Genomic DNA, 22,477 nt, shown 5'->3' with positions numbered 1-22,477 from the left:
CAGACACTTAGGTATATTTTAAAAGAACAATATTAAAATTATTCAAGAATTTTGAAGTTGCGATACTTAGAATATAGATTTCCAAAGTCAAAATAAAAAAGTCAAATATAAAAAATTAACTACCGAGTCTTATCTAACCGTTAAATATAATATTAATTTTATCATATAAAATGTAATTATTTAAACTGCATTATAAGGCAAATTTACGACTAGTGTTCACAGCGCCGCGTCGTAAAGTACAAAGCATTTACAACGCAGATATATTGCATCATAATAATTAATAGTTACTTATAAGTAATGTTTTTGAATACAAAAAATAAAGTCTTCAACCTCTATAGAAGTTCATAGAACTTTTAGTAAAAGGAGACACGTATAAGACATTACTATATGGCCTATAATGTTATAACACTAATACTACTATCATACTAAGGTTCTCAACGTGGATGTGCATAAGCCATGACCCCATAACTGTAGCATTCTCTGTATTAATTTATGTAAGAATTATTAAATTCTGATTAACAATATTTCTTTGCATTAAATAAGTTTGAATAATGTTTTATTTTACTCGTTAATAGAATGAGTAAAATATCATTTATTTGCATTTGTACAGATAGCAGTGACAAATGTCACAATACACAATAACCGCGCTTAAAATGTGTGACGTCTTTTTAACTGTTTTAATTTTACAATTGCTCTTATATCTATTACATCGTTTTAGGTCATTAATAATTTGACACTATTCATTCTGATTTCAATGTTTGTTTATATTTTAACATTATGTAATTTATCATAATTCTAGAACACCTTATTGCGTATTCATATATACCCCTCTAAGTTATTCAGAACATAAATTGAAACTCGTTTTTTTTTCTATGAAGAGGTTTTCAAATTCTTAGAATGCATTATATGACATCCAATTTTATCAAAGAGCAGTAAAAAGTTTTTATCATCTGGTTCTCCGGCTGGTTAAATATTAGATTATCATTCCAACTGATTGCAGGTCAAAATAAGGCCGTGGATGTTAAACGAACTATTCTAGTAAAAGCCTATACTTAAACATCCAAATTAATGAAAGTCGTGTGTTAGTTAGAAATAATATATTTTATTTAATATAATAGTCATCTTTGTAAACGGATTTATTTGTTATTGCTCAATATAAGACTATACTTAGAAATAAAGATGTCACAGAAATATCTGCTCTTCGTCCGAGTCCCCCGTGCCGTAAACAAAATGTCTCCTAACTATGTTTCCATCGGCTACAACATCGGTGGCGCTGTTTTTGCACGGCGTCACCGGGTATTTGACTGGACCTAGCCATCGTCTGCTCATACCAAAGTTACGAGGCAAGGCAACGTTCCTCGAGACGCTTTTACTATCAATACTGTTGAGGGAAGACTTGATAGACTTCAATGAAGTCTTGTTCATGACTTCGTCACCGTTCAGGTAGTCATCGGGGAGACTGATGTCTGTCGGTATGCTTAAGCTAAGAGGTCGCCGCTTGGGTTTTTCCGCCAGCTGTCCGCGCCATGTATTAAACTTGACATTATCTTTCTTGTGAGGGGCGTTCTCTTGTGATGATCCCACGTCTGATTCGTAAACTTTGTTCTCTGAATGATATTTTTTTAAGTTCGACCAATTCGGTGTGTTCTGCTTAGTGGATTTGTCTTGCATTTTATTTATAACTTTTTCTTTAGTCAGTTTTATAAGAGCGTAAATGGTCTTCAACGCTTCTTCGTCGATCAGCTCGTCGTCCGTCCCTTCTGCATCCAAAGCGCTTGCTATGCTATGTCTTAAGCTTTGCTTTAACTGTTGGGAGCAATGGATATTGTCTGTGAAGTTATTCTTTGTAGTATTTTGTAACACAATAAGTTCTACCCTCTCTGGAGCGCTCTGCAACATACTTAAAGCCTTATCGTATTTCAGATTAAGTAGAGTTTGCCCATTCACTGATATGATTTGATCTCCTGCCAAAAGTTTTCCACAACTGTCCGCCGAACTTCCGGGGGTTATAGATTTTATGTATACATTACCATCAGAGCCTTCGGCAACTTGCAAACCTAAGGCATTCATTTTGTCCCTCTCTAATACGGTAGTGACGAATACCCTCTCTCCTTGCACGCATTCCATATTATCTAATTTTTCGAATAATGAAGTATTTACACAGGATTCGTTGCCGGTGTCGTAGTTGAAAACGTCGGAGTAGACCTTCGGGGATTCCAGGACATAAGCGGTCTGCGCGTGCAGCATGCTTTGACTGTAACATCTCTCCGGTAATAACTTCATACTATTTATATGGCATTGTCTTTGCTCTGAACTTAAATCGTCGGAGTCACTTTGCGTGGTGGCCAGATCTCCGTCCGATCTCACTGACAGCATCTTAGCTGGGGATTGAGAGAATCTAACATCTAGATTAGACTTCATACCGTTAAACACTCTAGTTCCCATCTTTACTCGATGTCGTTTCGGTAAACTACTTTCAGATGACGACAGACCCTCGTTTGAAGAGCTTCTATGCGCTTTTCCACTTGGAGACTGTAGTATATTGTCGTTGCTGGCTGCGGGTGACAATATTTGCCGTAATAACTCCTCAGTGTTTGGCTTCTCGTTTTCTTTATTCATATTTCTTTTGTCACTAAAAAGATCAACTTTGAATCTCCTTCTAACCGGCCTCCGAACCCTCGACGGGTTTCTGACAGCCAAATTGTAACTATCCTGATAATTACTGCACTCTACGGATTTCTTTGGACTATTCGCCGTCTTTATTGGGCAATTGAGTTCACTCGACAAATAATTGATGAAATCCTCTTTTGCATATAGCTTTAAATAGAGTCTGTGATGGAAAGACGCAAGCCAAAATGCAAAAAAGCTCTTGTTATCCGACATTTTTAATTTATATTTGATGCCTATTTTGGAGAGCCCCGAATATGCATTTGGCATAATATAAAGGCTTTTTTTGTTATAGCAGAACGTATGAATGTGATGCCACGGCAAGCTCTGTAAGACTATCCGGACAGTGTTGGATGTTTCTTCGGAGATGTTATTTCTGGAATAAAGTGTGACACCTCTCGGTCCAATTGAAAGCCAGACATCTCTACAGAAGCCGTCTCTCGTAGCCCAAACCGCTGAATAGAAATGTGCACCATAGTCCCTAAATGTTTGAGCTAATGTTATATAGTTTATTATGGCCTTGCTCTTCTCCAAACCGCGTCGAGATTCGTGAGCCCGTTTCATTTTGAGCTTAACGTCAGCCATGTCATGTGTTATCATGAATTCTGGCAGATAATGTTCTAGTAGAAAGTAATCAGCGGTGCCATGTTCTCTGTAGTTAAACTCCCCAAATTCTATATGTAATGCATAGCCGGCGAGGAGTATAAGATTTTGTATCGTTGATACCATTTGTCCTTCTAAGGTTGCTCGTCGTAATTGCAAATACACTCTATACCTCCAGTCACCACCCTGTATACTATTTGAAATATTTTTAGGCAAGAAGAATTTTATTCTCAGAAATAATGTCAGCGAAGCATCCTCAACATTGACTTTGTTTTTCATGTTTTTATGCCATGAATCGGGAGCAACCTTCTTCAGCTTGTAATCATCCGGCAGAAATATAAAATCTCCACAGATTAATATAGCAACACCGAGCATAAAGTTATGTTCGTATTTCTCACTGTACACTAAAGCTTCAAAAATTTGTCCAGCCGTCACAGTATTCGAATCACATACCACATCTACTTTTTGACCGTTCAATAGAACAACATTGATTGTTCGTTTCTCAGATGTTGATGATATGCTTAAATCAATATGTTTAGCTGGTTGTGAAGCCCTCACTATGAATTCTGGTCCGACACATCCTTCTTTTCCTTTGACTGTATCTGCTTTATACAGGCGGGAAGCTGCTCTCTGAACAGGTTTTCCTCTTCTAAAATTGCTATTATGGCTCTCCTTTTCAATTTTATGACCATCATTAAGACCTGTCATGGAAACCGCATTACTGGACAAGGCCTCAAGCTGTGTGCTGCTGGCGATATTATATGTTGAGTGAGCACTACTTAAACCTCCTAGTCTTGGGGTGTCAAACAAACTAAAAACTGCTTTCCTTTGATTCCTTGGCAGCCTGCAGCTTGGAAAGGGTTCCTTTTCATTGGGTGATTTAAAGGTGTTAATAAAATTCCTTGGATGTGTGCTGACTTTGAGCTCTGAGGAACAATCTTGTGTTTTTCCTTTTGTCTTCATTGTATCAAACTTATGGTAGTCTATGACAGGACTGAATGTTATAGATGTTGCAGAACACGAACTACGTCCAGAATCTTCGTCACAATGTCGAGGCATTTTACTGTAAAGAATTAATTATAACTTTAACTGAACACATTCACTTTTCCTAATATGCATAGAGAATGTCATAATTGAATATATTTCATAAGCTTAACGATCAAAACGTAAAAAAATATGTTAAAGTTCTTTTGTTTATAATAGTTCCTGGTGTGATATGCGTCATTTACTGCATAATAGTTAATGAGAAAGTTTATACATTCAAGGCATGAAATAACTTGTAATTAGATAAAAACGTTAGCTTTTAAAGTTGTTTACCTTGATAACATTGTCATTCAATAAAGACGTGAATAATTTGTTAGAAAACTTTACTTAATTCAGTTATAAGTCTATTTCTTTAGAATGGTATTATTAAAATATTTACTTACTGAAAAGATTTATTATGATTCGATGAAATAAGCAATATATTTTCTATAAATCTATATTGTATTTAATATCAGTAACATTTTTACAATACGGTGTGTTTACAAAACTTCAAAAAATCGAAACAACGTAAATTCCACCTGTTGATAGCGTCAAGTAGTTCTTCACTTGCTCACTATACATTTTGATTTTATTAACAACTAAACTGTTTTTTCGTCTCTTTCATTCTCATATAAAGACAGAGAAAAAAGCTGAATATGCAATATTAGTAATTAATTAAATATAAAATACTGAACATTTTGCACAAGAAAATATATTAATTATAAGATTTTATTTTATATAAATAAAGGAAACATAAGGGAACTGTTTTAATATTTTTTGTTTTCACTAAAAATAAATAGGCTAAATAATCAATTAATTTTTTTTATTTAATTGAATGACGAATTATAGAAACCAAAAGTAAAAATATAGCTACTTGATAAGTCAAATCTTTTTTTAGGAGTATTTACAACTTATAGCCTGGATACATATTTTTTATACAAGTCTAAACTACGATTCAAAATAATCACGCTGCTGTCAGCAGTCAACGTCGCAGTGTTTAGATTTTCCAAATGGTACTACGTCATAACAGTTTGTTGTAATCGTGTAAAATTGTCGGAATTGTTATTAACAGTGGTGTTCTAGAAATGTAAATATCAAAATGTCGACATTAATTCAATCATATGAACAACAGTATTCTATTCTTACGGCTGAAATTACTGCAAAAATAGGGCGACTTAAGACAGCTCATGAAGGTATATGAAAATTGATTTTAGAAACAATAATACATGAGATTTTATGTTTTGTCTAATTATTTTTTGAAAACAGTGATTGTTATATAATGAAACACTAAAACAAATTCATTTTCAGATGACCGTGATCAATTATCAAGAGAGATTCAGTCAAATTTCGAGGAGGCCAATGATTTGGTACGCTTTGAACTTCAATAATTTAATGTTTGTTTTTGTTCCATCATCACATCATTTCATCCAAACAGATGCAGCGTCCGAAGATGATTAATGTTATCAAAATGTACTCAAAAATATTGACTACTTCATTAACTATCTGAAAAAAATAAATTTCAAATAGTGTCTGGATCACTGTAAAATTTCTATTTTAAATATAGTTGGAGCAATTGGAATTAGAATCTCGCGGCTCTGGTGGAGGGTCAAGAGTTCCGGCCTACCGTGCGGAACTGCAACGAGTCAGGGATGAGTTCAGATCAGCTGTCACCAATAATGCTACTTGTAAGTTTTATGACTATTATTTAAAATTTAAAACAAAGAAATTTAATCATATTATACATAATTGATACTATGTATTTTGCAATATTATTGACGACCAATAAATATTTAAAAATATATTTTCTCACTTTGAATATCCATGTATATACAATTACTTACTGGCTATTGGTATTAAAAAAATTAACTTTACAACTTACTGTATGCTTTACAGACGTAAAAAGTTGCATGATTAAAAAAAATTTAATTTAATATGGAGTTAAAATTTTTACTTTAATATTTACTAAAGATAACTTTTACTTTACCACAATCTGCTTAACAAATAATAAACAAAATCCCAGATAACATAGACCCTGAGGAATATGAAGACTGGTCGATGGTGAATGAACAGAAACAGAAGCTTTTGGACAATACTGAACGGCTGGAACGGACGGGGAAAACCTTGAACGATGGTTACCGAGCGGTGCTGGAGACGGAAGAGATCGGGGCGGCGGTGCTCCAAGACCTCAACCTGCAAAGAGAAACCATACAGAGATCCAGAACACGGGTAAGTAGCACGCTCTAATATTCCAGGATTACATATAGTCTATTGCTATGAAAACAGTTTTTACAAATATTTATATGTGGTTAGTTGTTATGAGGGATGGAGATTTTTGAAGCATACTCAATGAACAGCTGTCGGTTACGGAGGAGAATATTATAAACATTGGTTATATTAGTTAATCGTAATAAATTGTGAATCCTAGCTGAATCAATAATTAACAAAATTTTATAACAATACATCCGAGAAAAATACTGTTAAGTCATCAGTGATATATAGAAGTGGATTTACCTCCTTAGCTACGTGAGACGGATGAACAGCTGTCTCGCTCTGGACGTCTCATGAACACTATGGTGACCCGAGCTCTGCAGCAGCGTGCTGTTCTAGCCGCTGTGCTGCTAGTCTTGGTCATTCTAGCAGCACTAGGGGTATATCGTGCTGTTACTTAGCAATCCACCAAGCTCCTCCAAGAGCAGAAACAGGTATGAACCAAATAATTCAGTACCTCCGTACAATGACTTATCTGCCAGCATATTCAGTTTTGAGCACATTCACTGCATCGCTTTTTGCCTTGATTTGATTTAGTCATCTCAATAACTATTTAAGAATTAAGACTATTCATATGTCGATGTTTCTATCATTTCACGGCACATATGTTTCTTAGCATGATAATGAATATTTCCTCAGAGACTGAAGTAAGTCAACTATTACATACATAATTCTTTAGTGTTTCAATTTATTTTCGTGAACAGGGTATCCTATTGAGAAGAAAGTGCCTGTGTTATATATATATGTATATAAGTTTAAATTTGAATATATATGCTTGGATAGAACTTCTTTTTTTTAATTTTATTATTCAATGAAAATCTTGTCTGTCGTTTAAATGCATATTCCAATTTTCTATATATTGTCGGGCCCGACAATTGACTATGAGCGCCTGCGAAAAATATGCGAGCAATAACGCAAGGACTCGGGACGCGGTGAAGATAGGGTCTGTGCGTAACGAAGTGCGGGACGTGCAACGTCTGAATTTGTAATCCGAAAGAAATAAACAAGTTTGAGTAGTTGTTCGTTCTGCACGTCCCGCGCGCTCTCATGTCATTGTTTTAGTAACCTGATTCAATCACGAACTCTATGGATCACTGTGTAATAATGGTTTATTATTGTACTTTTTGCTATATAATATTATTTATCTACATTCCTCTCACTCATTTGATTATAGCAAGTAAAGAAGATTGTAATAAATCAAAAATCCTCTAATTCCAGGAAGTGAAGGACGAGCCATTGGTCCATTTTCTGGTATATTGGCTGTATATAGCATGCAGCAAAGTACTGCCTTCGGGCCTTCGGGTCTGGTTTGTGCTACGATGTCTGTGGGCCTTTCTCTGCCACAGGTACGAGAGCCTGAGTGGCTAAAGACTATGTGACTTTATGCAGCTTTAGTGAATCGGTTTCCCCGTTAGCTATCCAATTTTAGTAAAAGTAAGGAAAATTTTATCAAATAACTCCGATAAGGTCAAGACTCAACCGGACTTGGAGCTAAGTTTTTGTGGCTTATATTTATTAGACAACACAATAAAATATTATCCACATTACGTATAATGAGTAGAAGATTTTAAATAATATTACATAAGTCTTATAAGTGTCGACTATATAATGAAGACATGTCCCTACCGGCGACTTGGCCCGAGTGAGCTTTGTAATTGCTCTCAGAGACATGAATATAGCATGTTAAACCAATAGATGTGATAGCTGACTGACAGCGCCATCTATTGTCGGTGTCGCGGGACTTCACACCCTGTATATACGTTACTCCCCCGTCACACTGTTTCCGATCCTGCTGTCCAAGCTTCATGTCTGTAATGTACTATCAGGAGCCCCTTAGTATAAGCAGCAAGCGTTCCTTCTCCTCAACAACTGTCGCGTTTATGATATCAGCTTTATATAGTTATTTTATATGAATATTCATGTACAAAATATATTACTGTGAATCATTATTTATTTACTTAAGAGATGTGTCATTTTTAACATCCAATGTGTATTATGTTATCACAATATAGGATCAATGTTAGTATCTTTAGTCCATGTCTATAAGCAGTCAGCGCCCCGTTCTGCGCTAGGCTAGGTATATGTTTAATGTGAGTTGTTAATAAATTATATCTGAACCGTGGCTGTATTTTTCTTCTATGGCAACATTATTACAATAAGCATTGATAATAGCAAATTTCTATAATAACTTAGGATTTTCACTAGTAGCTCTTTAAATAAACTATGCTGGTGTATTTCTTAAATAGTTCCTGTATTTATGTAAACCATATTATGTCACATAGTATGGATGTTTATGGATATTTAAATAGTATTTTTTATGACAAGAATGTCATTTTATTACAGGTTATGTCATAATAGCCAGTCCTGATAATATAATGGCTATAGACAATATAATTGTGCAAAAATAAATACAATATTATATGTCACAGTACATACTTTATTGGTACTAAAGCAATCGTCAAAACAATTTATAAAAGTTCCTGTCAATTTTTATGAAGAAGATTGTGTACAGTTCATCACCATAATCATCATCATCAGCCTACCGGAGCCCGCTGTTGAGCAAAGGCCTCTTGTGTGTACAGTTACATATACTTAATTCATTGTATATAAAAATAACTTATAGGCACATATATATATTCCAAGACTCGGTTATAAACTAAAACTGTTATTCTACAAGTGGAGAAAATAATTTTGAACTACAACTTATTATTATTTTTTTTTAATTTTGTTACAATTAAAAGCAACGATACAGATAATTGAATCTTAGGGCTAGAGAAAAATAACTAATTGATATAAAATCTTCAAACAACATCGTGCACTCGAAAACAAAAAAAAAATAACACGCAGGAAGTTTAATGGCGAAGACTGGTCGTCACCAGACTTTGAACTTAACACAGAGACATATTGACCTACCTTATATACAGATGTATAAAACATAAACGAATTAAAGGACTTAAGGTAAAGGCACCACAGCCCGACAGTCAAGCAAGATTTTTTTAAAGTAATAGTTTAAATTGCTATGCTTTTTTTCGGATGTTTCTATCTTAATGGAAATCACGCCTGGCTCCCTCTGTGTCTCGTTGTGGTAACTATACAAAGGTTTTGTTTGTTCACACATTCAAAATAGTAATTTTTTGCTGGCAATGTGTGGTAGAGCAGGCAATGCAAGCCATTTTTAAGGTTTAAATGAAACTAATATATTTTCGGATACACTACGCGGATTTTATTATTTTAAAAAAGACATTCAAATCTCGTCTGCCCGTGACCACGGCTGCTGAAAAGTAACTGAAACGTCGGGATTGTGTAGTTTTAAAGAATGAAATCCGCGTAGTATATCCGAAAATATATTAGTTTCATTTAAATGAATAAAACTCGCGAAAGTCTTAGATCTCATCATTTTTAAGGTTTTTGTTAAGGACGCTGACACTTTGAAGGACAGTTTCGGTCTAGTTATATAGAAGTTATCGCTTCAATATCGTTTTTATGTTCCTTACACATTAGAATATTTACTTTGTTATGATTATATTATCTAGTAACAATTCAGAAATAATTAAAACATCTACAGACGACAGGCACTGTAAAGTATCTATAGGCATCTGTCCTAAGCCATAAACCAAATAAAAATGTTAGTCTATAGTCTATGTAATCAGCTTGACAGAATAGACAATTTTGATATGTCATCTAAACCGCTCATTGTTTTATTTGCTTTCCTATTTTAATTAAATACTACGTTACATGGTGTCAGAACTATTTAAAAACGTGTTAAAAAAAGGAAACGAAGAAATTCGTGAGAAAGTTGTAAAATGGCTACGAACGACGCAGTATCTGGAATAAAGCCGCCGGCTAACCTACAAATTGACTCGGACAAATCAACGTGTTGGAAAAACTGGTTACAACAGTTTGAGTGGTATGCAATCGCTGTTCAGCTAGATAAAAAGCCAGCCGATGTCCAGGCAGCAACATTTATGGCAGTAATAGGCCCAGAAGCGATCGAAATATACAATAGTTTCAATCTGAGCGATACAGAAAAAAAAAACCTGGCCGCCATCAAAAACAGGTTCAAAGAGTATTTTGCACCAAAAACAAATATATCATTCGAAAGATATATATTTTTTAAGATTGAACAAAATGAAGATGAATATTTTAACGAATTTTTAACCCGAATAAAAACTCAGGCAATCAAATGCGAATTTGACAATTTACTGGACGAAATGTTAAAGGACAAAATAGTTTTTGGTATCCGATCCAATCAAGTCAGAGAGAAATTGTTGACAGAGGATAAATTAGACTTAACCAAAGCTATTAATATCTGTAAAACTAGTGAACAAGCGTCCAAACAATTAGATGAGTTTGAAAGCAAAAATAAAACAGATAAAGTACTAGTAGTCAAAAACAAAAGTGTCAAAAACAAAGAAAATGAAAATTTTGACTGCAAAAGGTGTGGTTCAAATCACAAACGCAGAGAATGTCCAGCATTTAACAAACCCTGTACCAAGTGCAACAAAAATGGTCACTTTGCCAAAATGTGCCGCACAAAGAACTATAATCCTAAATTAAAAAATAAAGTGAACACTGTAGAAGAAATGTCAGATTGTTCAGAAGACGAGGTATATATATCAGCTGTAAGTGGTGGAGATAAGAAAGACTGGACAGAAACAATACAAGTTGGTAAAATAAAATTTGCTGCCAAATTAGACACAGGAGCACAATGCAATGTGTTACCGAGACACTTGATGAACAAACTAAAGGCAAGTCTGAAACCAAGCCGAACAAAAAATTTAATAAGTTATACAGAAGATAAAATGGCAGTTCTAGGTGAAGCAGAGTTACTATGTAAAATAAAAAATGAAAAAAGAAACATAATATTCAAGATAGTTAAAGAAAAAGTTACACCAATTCTAGGACTTGATACATGTGAAAAATTAGAACTTATTGCACGAGTGAAAACACTGAAGGAAAGTGAATGTAAAAATGATATCTTCGAAGGCTTAGGATGTTATAAAAACTTTGAATATGATATTGACCTTATTGAGAACCCGAGACTGGAAATTAGACCGTCAAGAAGAATTCCACATGCTATAAGAGACGAGGTAAGGCAAGAACTTGATAGAATGGTTAAGTTAGATGTTATTAAACCAGAAACAGAGCCTACCCCTGCCGTGAGTCCTATGGTAATTGTGAGACAAAAAGGTAAAATAAGAATCTGTATTGATCCGTCAGATGTAAATAAAAACATTCTTAGACGTCATTTTCCACTTACTACTATAGAAGAAATTTCAGCAGACATTAAAGGTTCTAAATTCTTTGCATTGTTAGATTGTACAAAAGGATTTTGGCAGATTAGACTTTCTGAAAGAACACAAAAGATATTAACTTTTGCTACGCCATGGGGAAGATATTCTTTCAAGAGACTTCCTTTCGGAGTATCATCGGCTCCTGAAATATTCCAAGAAATTTTAACAAATTTGCTCAGTAAATTTAAAAACGCAAGAGTGTCAATCGATGACATCTTTATCTATGCAAAAAGTAGAAAAGAACTTAAGAAAACTGTTAGCAAAGTTATAGAAACACTGAAGAATTCAGGGTTCAAACTAAATAAAAATAAGTGCATTTTTGAATCAGAAAGAATTAAATTCCTGGGGCACATTGTTTCAGCTAATGGACTAGAAGCAGACCCAGAAAAAGTTGAAGCCATACAAGCAATGAAGACGCCAACAAATAAAACGGAGCTACAGAGACTACTAGGAATGATCACATACCTAAATAAATTCATCCCGAATATGTCAGACCTAACAAATCCACTAAGAGACTTGCTACACAAAAATACAAACTTTATATGGGAAGTTCATCACGAAGAAACATGGAACAAAATAAAACAAGTTCTCCAGAGGCCTCCAGTATTAAGACTATATGATGTAAATAAACCTGTAACATTAAGTGTAGACGCAAGTTCAAAAAATCTTGGTGCTGCACTCCTCCAAGAAGGACAACCAATAGCATTCGGAGCAAGGGCGTTGACCAAATGTGAACAGAACTATCCACAGATCGAAAAGGAAGCACTCGCTATACTGTTTGGATGTAAGAAATTTCACGAATATGTTTACGGCAAAGAACTGACAGTAGAATCAGACCATAAGCCACTTGAGTCTATCTTCAAGAAAAACATACAATCTGCTCCAGCAAGATTGCAACGGATATTATTTAATCTTACACCATACTCACCAAAAGTTATATTTAAAAAAGGTACAGAGATACCACTGGCAGACTTCCTTAGTCGAGACTGTGATGCCTCTAATCTAAAATATGAACAAGAAGAAAATCTGAAAGTTGCAGTTATACTACCTATGTCAGTAAATGCTAAACAAGAGTTAATTACAGCCACAAAAGAAGACCAACACTCACAGTTACTACTTAAGACAATAATACAAGGATTTCCAGACAAAGTCAGGGACCTTCCTACAGAACTACAACACTATTTTAATTTTAAAGAAGAACTAAGCTATCTGAACGGTATAATTTTTAAAGGAAATAAAATTGTGGTACCTAAATTACAGATCCCCAAAATGCTAAAGAATATTCATCAAGGACATCTAGGTATAAACAGCTGTTTAAGAAGAGCACGACAACTTTTCTATTGGAAAGGACAGTACCACGACATTATAAAACTAGTCAAAACCTGCTCCATCTGTGAACAAACACAAAGAGATAACATAAAAGATATAGTGCTAGTTAAAAAATTTCCTACACTTCCATGGCAAATAGTTGCATCTGATCTGTTTGAACTAAAAGGTAAAACTTACATAGTAATCTGTGACAGCTACTCCGGATATGTGGATTTTCGACAGCTAAAAGGTCAGTCATCGTATGAAGTTATAGAACAATTGAAACAATGGTTTGCCGTGCATGGAGTACCAGAAGAGCTACAAACTGACAATGGACCACAATACATGTCCAGAGAATTCAAGGCCTTTCAAAAAGAGTGGAAATTTAACCATGTCACCTCCAGTCCACATCACCCTCAGGGCAATGGGCTTGCTGAAAAAGCAGTTCAAGTAGTCAAGAACATATTGAAAAAATGCAGTATGGACAAGTCTGATGTCCAACTTGCTTTATTAAACTGGAGAAATACTCCAAGAAATGATATTTTAGGCTCACCCAATCAACGTCTATACAGCAGAATTACCAGATCTCCATTACCTATAAACGACAACAACTTAAAACCAAAAATAATAACAGGAGTGACCACTGAGCTTAAACAACTAAGAGAAGTACAAGCCAAATATGGTAATAGGCACACTAAAAAACCAGATTCTTTTGAAATTAATGAGAAGGTCAGACACAAAGTTGCCCACCGTCAATGGGAGGGGGCAAGGGTGTTAGAAAGGCCTGAAGGTTTACCAAGATCCGTTATCATCCAAACTGATCAAGGACAAATACTACGCAGAAACTTCAGTCATTTGCACAAGACTCAAGCAGACATAACCAGAAACAGAGTGGTAGTTCCTGATATTAAATATACAGAAGAACCAACAACACAACAGGTTCCATCACCACAATCACCTGCTGCCCTGGAGTCTCAACCGACATCAACAAGTTCATCACCAAGTAGTTCTAATCACATGCTGGAGTCAACACTCACTCAACCATCAACAGCACCTAGATCATCAAGATATGGTAGAATAATAAAACCAGTAAATAGACTTGATCTTTAATAACACTTAAATCAGTACTTATTAAAGCTGTGCTCAGTAAATTTACAATCATTTTATATTTTCTTGTGCAACATTAATTATTAGATGAATAATGTTAGTTTACTATTCACATAATAGTAAGTCATTGTTTTGTCATATAAAATTTATTATGTTCATTCATGTTAATTAAAGAATAATAAGTTAGTTTTAAAATGTAAGAAAACGTTTTTAAGTTTGTTTAGTTTATAAAGAAAGGGAGATGTAAAGTATCTATAGGCATCTGTCCTAAGCCATAAACCAAATAAAAATGTTAGTCTATAGTCTATGTAATCAGCTTGACAGAATAGACAATTTTGATATGTCATCTAAACCGCTCATTGTTTTATTTGCTTTCCTATTTTAATTAAATACTACGTTACAGGCACGTCTACACTTGGGGTGACATCACAAATCATATTCAGAAGCAAACAATTTTGGACACTATTCCCAACGCACAAAGTGCTTTTTAGATTACAACAATATAAAAGAAATAAATTCATTAGCAGGCAGGTTGTCATGTAGCGGGGATCAGCTTCTGTGTAGGTCTTACAGATCTTTAATTTAAAGCCTCGTGAGCGATACACCCGAGAAGAGACAGGTGACAGATAGAAGGTGTTGCTAATGCAACGGAGGCAAAAAAATGTATGTGCCAAGGGTGACACTACTCAGAAACGTAAAAGAAAAACGCTGATAAGGTAAGAATGGGAAAAACGTGTTATCTTAATGAAAGTTCGTTGGTCCAGCGAGCGGACGCGATCAAAACACAGAGTTCCTAAACGGCAAGGATCATTTGCTGCAGTAGCTCATTCAGCAGTTCTAACTCGCCTCGTGTCGCCTGACTAGTCATGAGCAGAAGTATTTTTCTATTTTGTGACTCTTCCTTGCGGACCGCGTGATCCTTTATTTGCTTGGAAAATATTAAAAAGCCGCATATTTTGATTGATGAGTCTTTATGTCTGCGAGGGGTTCCCGCGGCGACACACTATGTATTATATATCAGAGCACAGATTTAAGACCTTACTTTGACAATCATTAATATTTTTTCCACGTCCGGAGTTCGGATCCCACTTAGTGTCTAAGACCGGCGCTCTCACCCAACGCTGTCACTATAGCATTAAAGTAACCTCGACCGCAGAGCCCTATAAAGGCGGGGTCACGATGTAATCTGTTCCGTCGACCGTTTTGTTATTTACACGACTCGGGTTATCTTCGGGCTCGACGACATTGTCTTCGTCTATAGATTGGCCGAGATTCATTAACCTCATTTTGTATTCCGTCAATTTCAAATCCTGAAAAATGAGATGGTTACAGAAATTATGAACTAATTATATACACACGCGCACACACACGCACACACACATATATATATATATATATATATATATATATATAAAAACTAAGTATGAAATGGTTAAATCTAGAATATATAATTGGATAAATGTTTTCGACTATCTTCCCTCCCCACACACACCGAGTCCCGGAGAGTCCCCGCGGGCACGGCGCTTCGTGTCGGCGCGCGCTGTACATTGATCCGGCGTCGGAGGGACATCGGTACAAGTTTATTAGGATCCGTGCGGTCGCTGCGAGTTATGGAACAACAACCAACTAGCGCAGGCGGCCCTCCCTCACCTGATCGTCCAGTAGCTCCAACAGATCGTTCTGGTCCCTCCTCATCTTCTCCAGCTCCTCGTCCCTGGCGCTGTGACTCCTCCTGACTCCCTCCAACTCCTCCTTGAGCCTGGCCACCTCCCCGGTCAGCTGTCGTATCCTGTCCTCGTGGTCCGAGCCGGAGTTCCCGACCTGCGCCTTGAGCAGTGTGTTCTCGTCTCTGAGCAGGGAGTTGGCTGACTGAGCCTCGTTCAGAGCGCCCTGTAAGGTGAGCACCAATCATTCATCTTCGGCCGCCACTTGCCTACACTCCAAATAAAGTCAGGAGTCACATTGAAACCAATTGATGATATTCTATTTATCTTTTCCCTACTATGAACATTTTCTTGGGACTTTCTTCCTTCCAGTTTCAATTTGTGTATCATCAAAGCTAAGTGAGGAGCCGGTCACTGAGATGGTGATCACCACCTGCGGCTTTATTTCACCTTCTAACGTTGGAGTGAAAGTCAAGAACTGTCTAGTTGAAATTTAATTTATATATATAGTATGTAGTGGTTTCTGACCTGGAGGTGTTGTGCGTGTGCCGTGAGCGTCTCCAGCTGCTGCACCAGCTCCTGGAGGCGCGCGTCTTGTTGACGGATCAGGGACTTGTACTGCTCCAGCTGGGGCTCCGGGGACGACCTGCCCGGACTCATCGACACGCTCTCCATTAGGGGGCCTGGGTGTACACGATTTTCACATCATATGCGGACCGCATCATGTTTTTGCATATGGTACTTTTTGTGTGTTATTTTAATCTCAACTTTCCATCCATCATTATTTAACTAACCAACGATCCTTACAAATTTTAAATGAACATAGTCCGGCTATAAATATAATCGAAGCAAGCAAAACCTTCCAGACCTTCTAGACTCTTGAAGAGTTTGCAGAACTCGTAGTCGATGAGCACGTCTGAGGGCGAGGCGACTCTCAGTTGCGGATGTTTGGCGGCCCTGTTGTAGAGCTCGTGTTTGGACACGTCGCTCAGCTTGGCCACGAACGTCTCCATGCCGATCCGCTTCACCAGCAACTGCTTGAGGGCGTCCCTGCTGTAGGTGGTCACCGAGTCGTCGTTGAAGTGGATACATATAGCCAGCAGGAACGCTGACAGACCTGACGAGTATGGGAGCGGCTCAGACACTGGCACTTGATTATGTTGCTCAGCTTTACCGACCAGCAACTGACGCTGCCGGAAATGAGCTTCCCTTGACAGTACAGCCCCAGCGGAATTAACACTTTATATTATTTATATAAACACAACTTCTCAAAACCAAAGCAGCCTAAATTGCTACTCATAACATCAGCTCTCCTCCAGTGAAGGTCCGCTAAAGTCGGTTTAAAGACACTTCAGAACAATTAACAGAAATTATTGAATATTACATCAGTGTACATATATATGTATATACATGTCGGTGATGAAAGGTGTCTGTATTGTCCCTCGTACCTTGCAGCAGGTACTCGTTGTCGTCGTGTTCGTTGCTCCCGGCGTGATGCACCAGCAGCGGGACTCCGCCCGGGGCCGCCAGGAACGCCGCCACGGCCCCGGAACAGCCCGCCGTCCACGTCGACAGCAACATGAGGAGAGCTACCTGCCATACAAAATATCCTGAGTGTAATTGTTTTCTACACGTAGTCACGACTCAGCACAAAAAAAAGTCACTCTCTGTCCCAATACCCCGAGGGCGAGCTCAAGTGTTGTGCACATTGAAAAGGTCTACAGGAAACTGCGCTATGGTATACCTGTCTCTTATGGTTATCCCGCCATAACATTTTTAAGACAAATAGTGGCTGAGTTTCGAAGTTATTTTAATCAATACAGCATTAATCCTTGTTCCATTAAATACCTTTGATACATTGTTGATTTAATATCGATCTATATGAACCTTGACAGCATATGGTTTAAATTTTGTAACCGTGTGAAAGCCGGGGCGGTCGCTAGTATAATATGTAAGAGAGTTTGGTTGAGATGTGAATGATTCCATCATCCTCGTAACTCTATGTCCGCTCAGTAACTGGCTGGCCCTCTCACCGCTGATGTCTTTAGTGACCTTATCACGGGTCTTCATCGTCAAACTGAACACGGACAGTTTCAAGTTTTTCATTCATAAATAGAAATCATAGCTTCCCATTAAATTAATATTAAAATTACTACACTCGTCCAATGAAAAATCTGGTTGCGCTCGTAAGGATTCTTCTCAATCGTTAACAACAGACGATTCTAAAATGAATCTCAACCGGCGAGCAAATACGATAACGCTGTGTGAACCAAAATAAAGTGAAACTTCCCAAAGGTAACATCTAACAACCAGGCTGAAGTAAGTCAATAACAAGGGACACAATATAACACGCCTAATTAAGTATTGGTTTACAAGAGAGGAAACTTACAGTAGATTCGTGGATCAGCTCACCTTGGACTGTAGCTTGGTGGTTTGCTGCAGCAGCAGAGTACATTGGTGGAGCAGCGACACCGGCGTGCTGCCTATGTTGGTAGCGAGTAACACTCTCAGCGCCTGTTCCTTCTGCGTGGGGTTATCGATGAGCGCGTGCTTCAAGGCCACCGCCGAAAACCAGTTCGACAGCACGTCCGACGAGAACAGACCCCCGCAGAGGATCTGACCGCTCGTCAGGCTCGACACGTCCGACGACGACGGCAGCAACGTCTGGACCAAGTTAGACTGGCTGCTCTCGTTGTGATATAGATAACATTGGAAGCAATACAGCACGGCGCATCTGGAGATGGACATTGAACTTTGATCGCCTCTCATCCGCTTATTTATAGACTACTTTTAAAACAGCTTAGTTTCTGAATTGAAAAAAATAATACTCTACAAGGAGTTACTCACTAATACTCTACAAGGAGTTACTCACTAATACTCTACAAGGAGTTACTCACTAATACTCTACAAGGAGTTACTCACTAATACTCTACAAGGAGTTACTCACTAATACTCTACAAGGAGTTACTCACTAATACTCTACAAGGAGTTACTCACTAATACTCTACAAGGAGTTACTCACTAATACTCTACAAGGAGTTACTCACTAATACTCTACAAGGAGTTACTCACTAATACTCTACAAGGAGTTACTCACTTAGAAGTGTTTTTGTCATGTACTTTTAAATAAAACTAATATTTTTCGTATTACTACGTGCGTATGTAGTTTTTTAAAATAATAAAATACGCTTAGCATAAGCCGAAAAATATTTGTTTCATGTAAATGAATACTCGCCAAAGTCTTAGATCTCTTAGTCTTAGTCTTAGATCTTACGTCTAATTTGAAGTCATACCAGAAACAAAAATATTCAAGTGAACCTGGTTCATACTTGTTATGGCGAAAGAGACTCTGCCTTAATATTAGTCACTTTAAATAGGTTGGTATCAAAGATAAGAGCAGTGGTATATTATTTAAATTGAAAATTAAGCAAAATTAAATAAAAACTTGCGAATTCTCACAAGCAAGCTCACCTCAATGCAAAAGGCTGTTTCTCGTTGACCATAGACATCAAGAGCACTATGATCGCCGGCCGCGGGGGATACGACGGCGCGATGACGTTTCCTATGAAGTCCTGGTTAGTGGCGTCGCCTCTGACCACTTCACCAACAGTGTTGATCGTCTCCGTCAGTATGTCCGCTGGCACTCCACTCGCCATGAGGATGTTACATAGCGCATCCAAGAGACCGACATTTTTCATAATTTTCTGACAACTCGATATAATCTGGATAGAGTTGCTGGGGGACACCAGAGTCCTCACCAGCTGCAGCATACAATGCACGTTAACAACTTTCTGTGGCGACCAGCCGACCTCTTCAGAGTTCTCTGGGATGTTGAACATCGGCAACATCTTCTGTATGTAACTACCCTCTTTGAAAAAATTTATATTGCTGCTGTTATTCTTTAACAGATTCAACATCAGCAACAGACAGTCTTCCACGATGATCCCCCCATCTGAATATCCTTCGCTGGTCACGATCTCGAACAGTCTGTCGAAGGCGTTCTCGAAGGCCACAATCTTCTGTATGTTCGCATTGCCCTTCGTCAATTTGATCAGCAACAACAGTGTTTCGTTTCGTATGACTTCCCTCGTGTCTGCCAAGAGATCCATCATTTTGGACACACCCATTGGCTTATCTAGAATGATCTCTTGGATGTCCTTGGTTCTGTTTGTGAGCACGGACTCGAGAAGCTGCACCGCAGACAACCTAACTCGGAAGTCATATTCGTCGAGAAGATCCAACACTAATTGTATATTGTGCGGGTCTTTGATGAACATTTCCGTGAACTGGTCGCCGATGTTCATTGGTATGTGAGGTTTATCCTCTTCTTCCTCAAATTGAGCCGGAGAAACGATATTGTTTAACGTGTCCAACGCATAGTTCACAGTTTCGTTGTCTGCTCTGTCTAATTCTAAAATCTGAAATTACAATACATTTAGTTAGAACTACCTTCCAAAATATTGCTTATCATCTTACATTTGAATGCGCTGAAAATGAAAAAAATCCAATAAATACATAGTAATACATGTCACACTCTATTTGGGCCTAAGTATCAACAAAACTCTGAACAATGCTTAGTGAACTTTAGTGACATTATTTCTACAAGTTTTTCATAAGATCTATCAATGTCACGAAATTATGTTAATATATTTGTCTATCCCATACAAAGTCATCGCAAGATAACTACTCCGTTAATCGTAAACACCTTCACCATTCATTAAAAGTTACAGGACAAAATAGAAAACAAGAAAATATTTTTTTTATATGAATAATACTCGCGAAAGTCTTAGATCTCATTATGTGAACCAGTAAGAAAATATTTCCTTTGTAATCACCGATGCTAATACTATAATCATAATACTTTTTGAGATATACATTTATTATTTCAAATGAAAAATAAAATGTTATGTCCAAAGCAAACAGCAATAGTGGAACATTTAACGTTAATTAATGTCTTTTATAGGAGTCATGTTTTCTTTATATAGAATTCTTATCTGTTTGTACTCTAACAAAAATTATATATACAATCAATTATTATATGCTCAGTTGATGTCTCTCTGTGGGGCTTATCTCAGTTACTGGTCTCTCTGGAGGGCCTATTCCTCCAAATATAAGTTTTACCACTTACTTTACTTACTTACTTTCATGTTTTGCAAGTTAAACAAAAAAAATTCATATACATAATTCCAATAACATCCAAGTGCTTTTTTTTTATTTTAAGTAACCACTTTATCTCGCAGAAACAACTCGACTGGTTGCCTTATCTTTAAACATTATCTTCTTAGTAATATATTTTTACAATACAAATCGTCCCAAGTTCCTCTACCTCCTATATCTATTGAGTACAGATAGAGTAATCTGTATTATGATCATGACTCATCATAACTCACCTGTCTCAGAGTATCTAACCCTTGAGCACCAACTTCAAGCCTGTATTTCCTGGACATAGCTTTCAATGCCCGGCAAGCATCTCTACGATCTTCCAGGAGGGTGGAATTACTTGCTCTCTCTACCAAACGCTCAACCTTCAAATAAGAAACAATATGATAGACTCTAATATATACATTTTTGTTATTATTAATACTGAGAAGTATGATTTATTTTTATAATTTCTATATAGCTACTTATTACAAAATAATTACCGTTTTTTTTTTATATTGTTTTAATGAATAATCTGTTAATAAGTAAAATTTAATATAAGGTTAAGTTAAATCACTTAAGCAATATGGTTTTTAAATTTTCGTATCATACCTTATAAATAGATACATAGTAAATTTTATTTCTATGAAATACATTTATGACAACTTTATTGAGATGTCTTGTAAATAACATAACATAAAAATAAATTATAAAATTTAATCATAACTAAGATAATATGACACAAAGTTTGGTGCCAAATGGAACTTATCGTCGATTTCCTGTCTACACAGCGAATAAATCCTTGGATTCTCATTTATAAATAAGTCAAATTGGTTCTGAAACTGAAAATATGTGAAATTATTACCGTTTCAGCGACCGATGGTTGTTGACCAGACTCCGGTGCTCCGAGGACTGTTTTGAGACCGCTTTTAAGAAAATCCATGTTTAAGCTTTCTCTTCCTTACCTTACCACTATATTGGTCTATTAATAAAATAAATGCATTGCTTTATAAAGAAAATAACACCGAATAATCGTAAAACAGGAATCGGGACACGTCAAACCAATAGAATTGTTGACGTTATTCACTTGACAATTGACAATATGATAAAAAATACCTTATCTACAGAACGATTTGTGAATTCTGCGGAATAAAATAAAAACACAATTATGTGGATAATGATAAAACCTGTCATTTAATTCTTAATTAACTTAACTAAAAACTAATAGGTTTAATAAATAGAGTTTGATATAAGTATTCTTTTAAATAATTTGTTTAGAAAATCAATAATTCATGATTTTTTATAAACCAAGTACCCGTTGAGGTACAGAGTTGTTTGATTAATATATTTATATGTACTTTTACATTTAACATTTTATGTTATAGAGTTTCTGAAGCGATTCTG

General features: G+C 36.5%; 3 protein-coding genes across 4 annotated transcripts; 1 reads left to right on the top strand and 2 right to left on the bottom strand.

Annotated features, from left to right (window-relative positions):
• Positions 1 to 1,082: 1,082 nt before the first annotated feature.
• LOC116771521 (tyrosine-protein phosphatase non-receptor type 13-like) lies at positions 1,083 to 4,880 on the bottom strand. The gene is made up of 2 exons (XM_032663393.2): positions 4,698 to 4,880; positions 1,083 to 4,333 (listed from the first exon to the last, which is right to left on the bottom strand). Exon 2 carries the CDS (start codon positions 4,327 to 4,329, stop codon positions 1,183 to 1,185), a length of 3,147 nt encoding a protein of 1,048 aa, XP_032519284.2. The 5' UTR covers positions 4,330 to 4,333; positions 4,698 to 4,880; the 3' UTR covers positions 1,083 to 1,182.
• Positions 4,881 to 5,253: 373 nt separating this feature from the next.
• Positions 5,254 to 8,679, top strand: LOC133319344 (vesicle transport through interaction with t-SNAREs homolog 1A). The gene is made up of 6 exons (XM_061523368.1): positions 5,254 to 5,486; positions 5,602 to 5,660; positions 5,858 to 5,978; positions 6,314 to 6,519; positions 6,813 to 6,995; positions 7,780 to 8,679. Exons 1-5 carry the CDS (start codon positions 5,393 to 5,395, stop codon positions 6,960 to 6,962), a joined length of 630 nt encoding a protein of 209 aa, XP_061379352.1. The 5' UTR covers positions 5,254 to 5,392; the 3' UTR covers positions 6,963 to 6,995; positions 7,780 to 8,679.
• A 5,988-nt stretch (positions 8,680 to 14,667) lies between these two features.
• Positions 14,668 to 22,165, bottom strand: LOC116771141 (general vesicular transport factor p115). Of its 2 annotated transcripts, none has more exons than XM_032662881.2 (9): positions 21,939 to 22,165; positions 21,325 to 21,459; positions 19,406 to 20,352; positions 18,347 to 18,668; positions 17,383 to 17,527; positions 16,803 to 17,051; positions 16,463 to 16,617; positions 15,921 to 16,160; positions 14,668 to 15,580 (listed from the first exon to the last, which is right to left on the bottom strand). In XM_032662881.2, exons 1-9 carry the CDS (start codon positions 22,014 to 22,016, stop codon positions 15,431 to 15,433), a joined length of 2,421 nt encoding a protein of 806 aa, XP_032518772.2. In that variant the 5' UTR covers positions 22,017 to 22,165; the 3' UTR covers positions 14,668 to 15,430. The 2 variants fall into 2 exon arrangements, with proteins under 2 accessions (XP_032518772.2, XP_061379351.1); XM_061523367.1 differs by lacking the exon at positions 21,939 to 22,165 and adding an exon at positions 21,686 to 21,813.
• Between the last annotated feature and the right edge of the window lie 312 nt (positions 22,166 to 22,477).

The sequence above is a fragment of the Danaus plexippus genome, chromosome 17 (assembly GCF_018135715.1).
Source record: "Danaus plexippus chromosome 17, MEX_DaPlex, whole genome shotgun sequence".
Classification (NCBI taxonomy): Eukaryota; Metazoa; Arthropoda; class Insecta; order Lepidoptera; family Nymphalidae; genus Danaus; species Danaus plexippus.
Note: the sequence above shows the minus strand (reverse complement) of the source record. Positions and strands in the feature narration are given on the sequence as shown.

Coding starts and splice junctions, on each gene's coding strand:
- LOC116771521 (XM_032663393.2), bottom strand. CDS start 4,329: ATGCCTCGACATTGTGACGAAGATTCTGGACGTAGTTCGTGTTCTGCA.
- LOC133319344 (XM_061523368.1), top strand. CDS start 5,393: ATGTCGACATTAATTCAATCATATGAACAACAGTATTCTATTCTTACG. Junction 5,661..5,857: donor TCGAGGAGGCCAATGATTTG/GTACGCTTTGAA, acceptor TTTTAAATATAG/TTGGAGCAATTGGAATTAGA. Junction 6,520..6,812: donor TACAGAGATCCAGAACACGG/GTAAGTAGCACG, acceptor TTACCTCCTTAG/CTACGTGAGACGGATGAACA.
- LOC116771141 (XM_061523367.1), bottom strand. CDS start 21,766: ATGTTATTTACAAGACATCTCAATAAAGTTGTCATAAATGTATTTCAT. Junction 21,460..21,685: donor ACTATGTATCTATTTATAAG/GTATGATACGAA, acceptor TCTTATTTGAAG/GTTGAGCGTTTGGTAGAGAG. Junction 17,528..18,346: donor CCACCAAGCTACAGTCCAAG/GTGAGCTGATCC, acceptor TTTGTATGGCAG/GTAGCTCTCCTCATGTTGCT.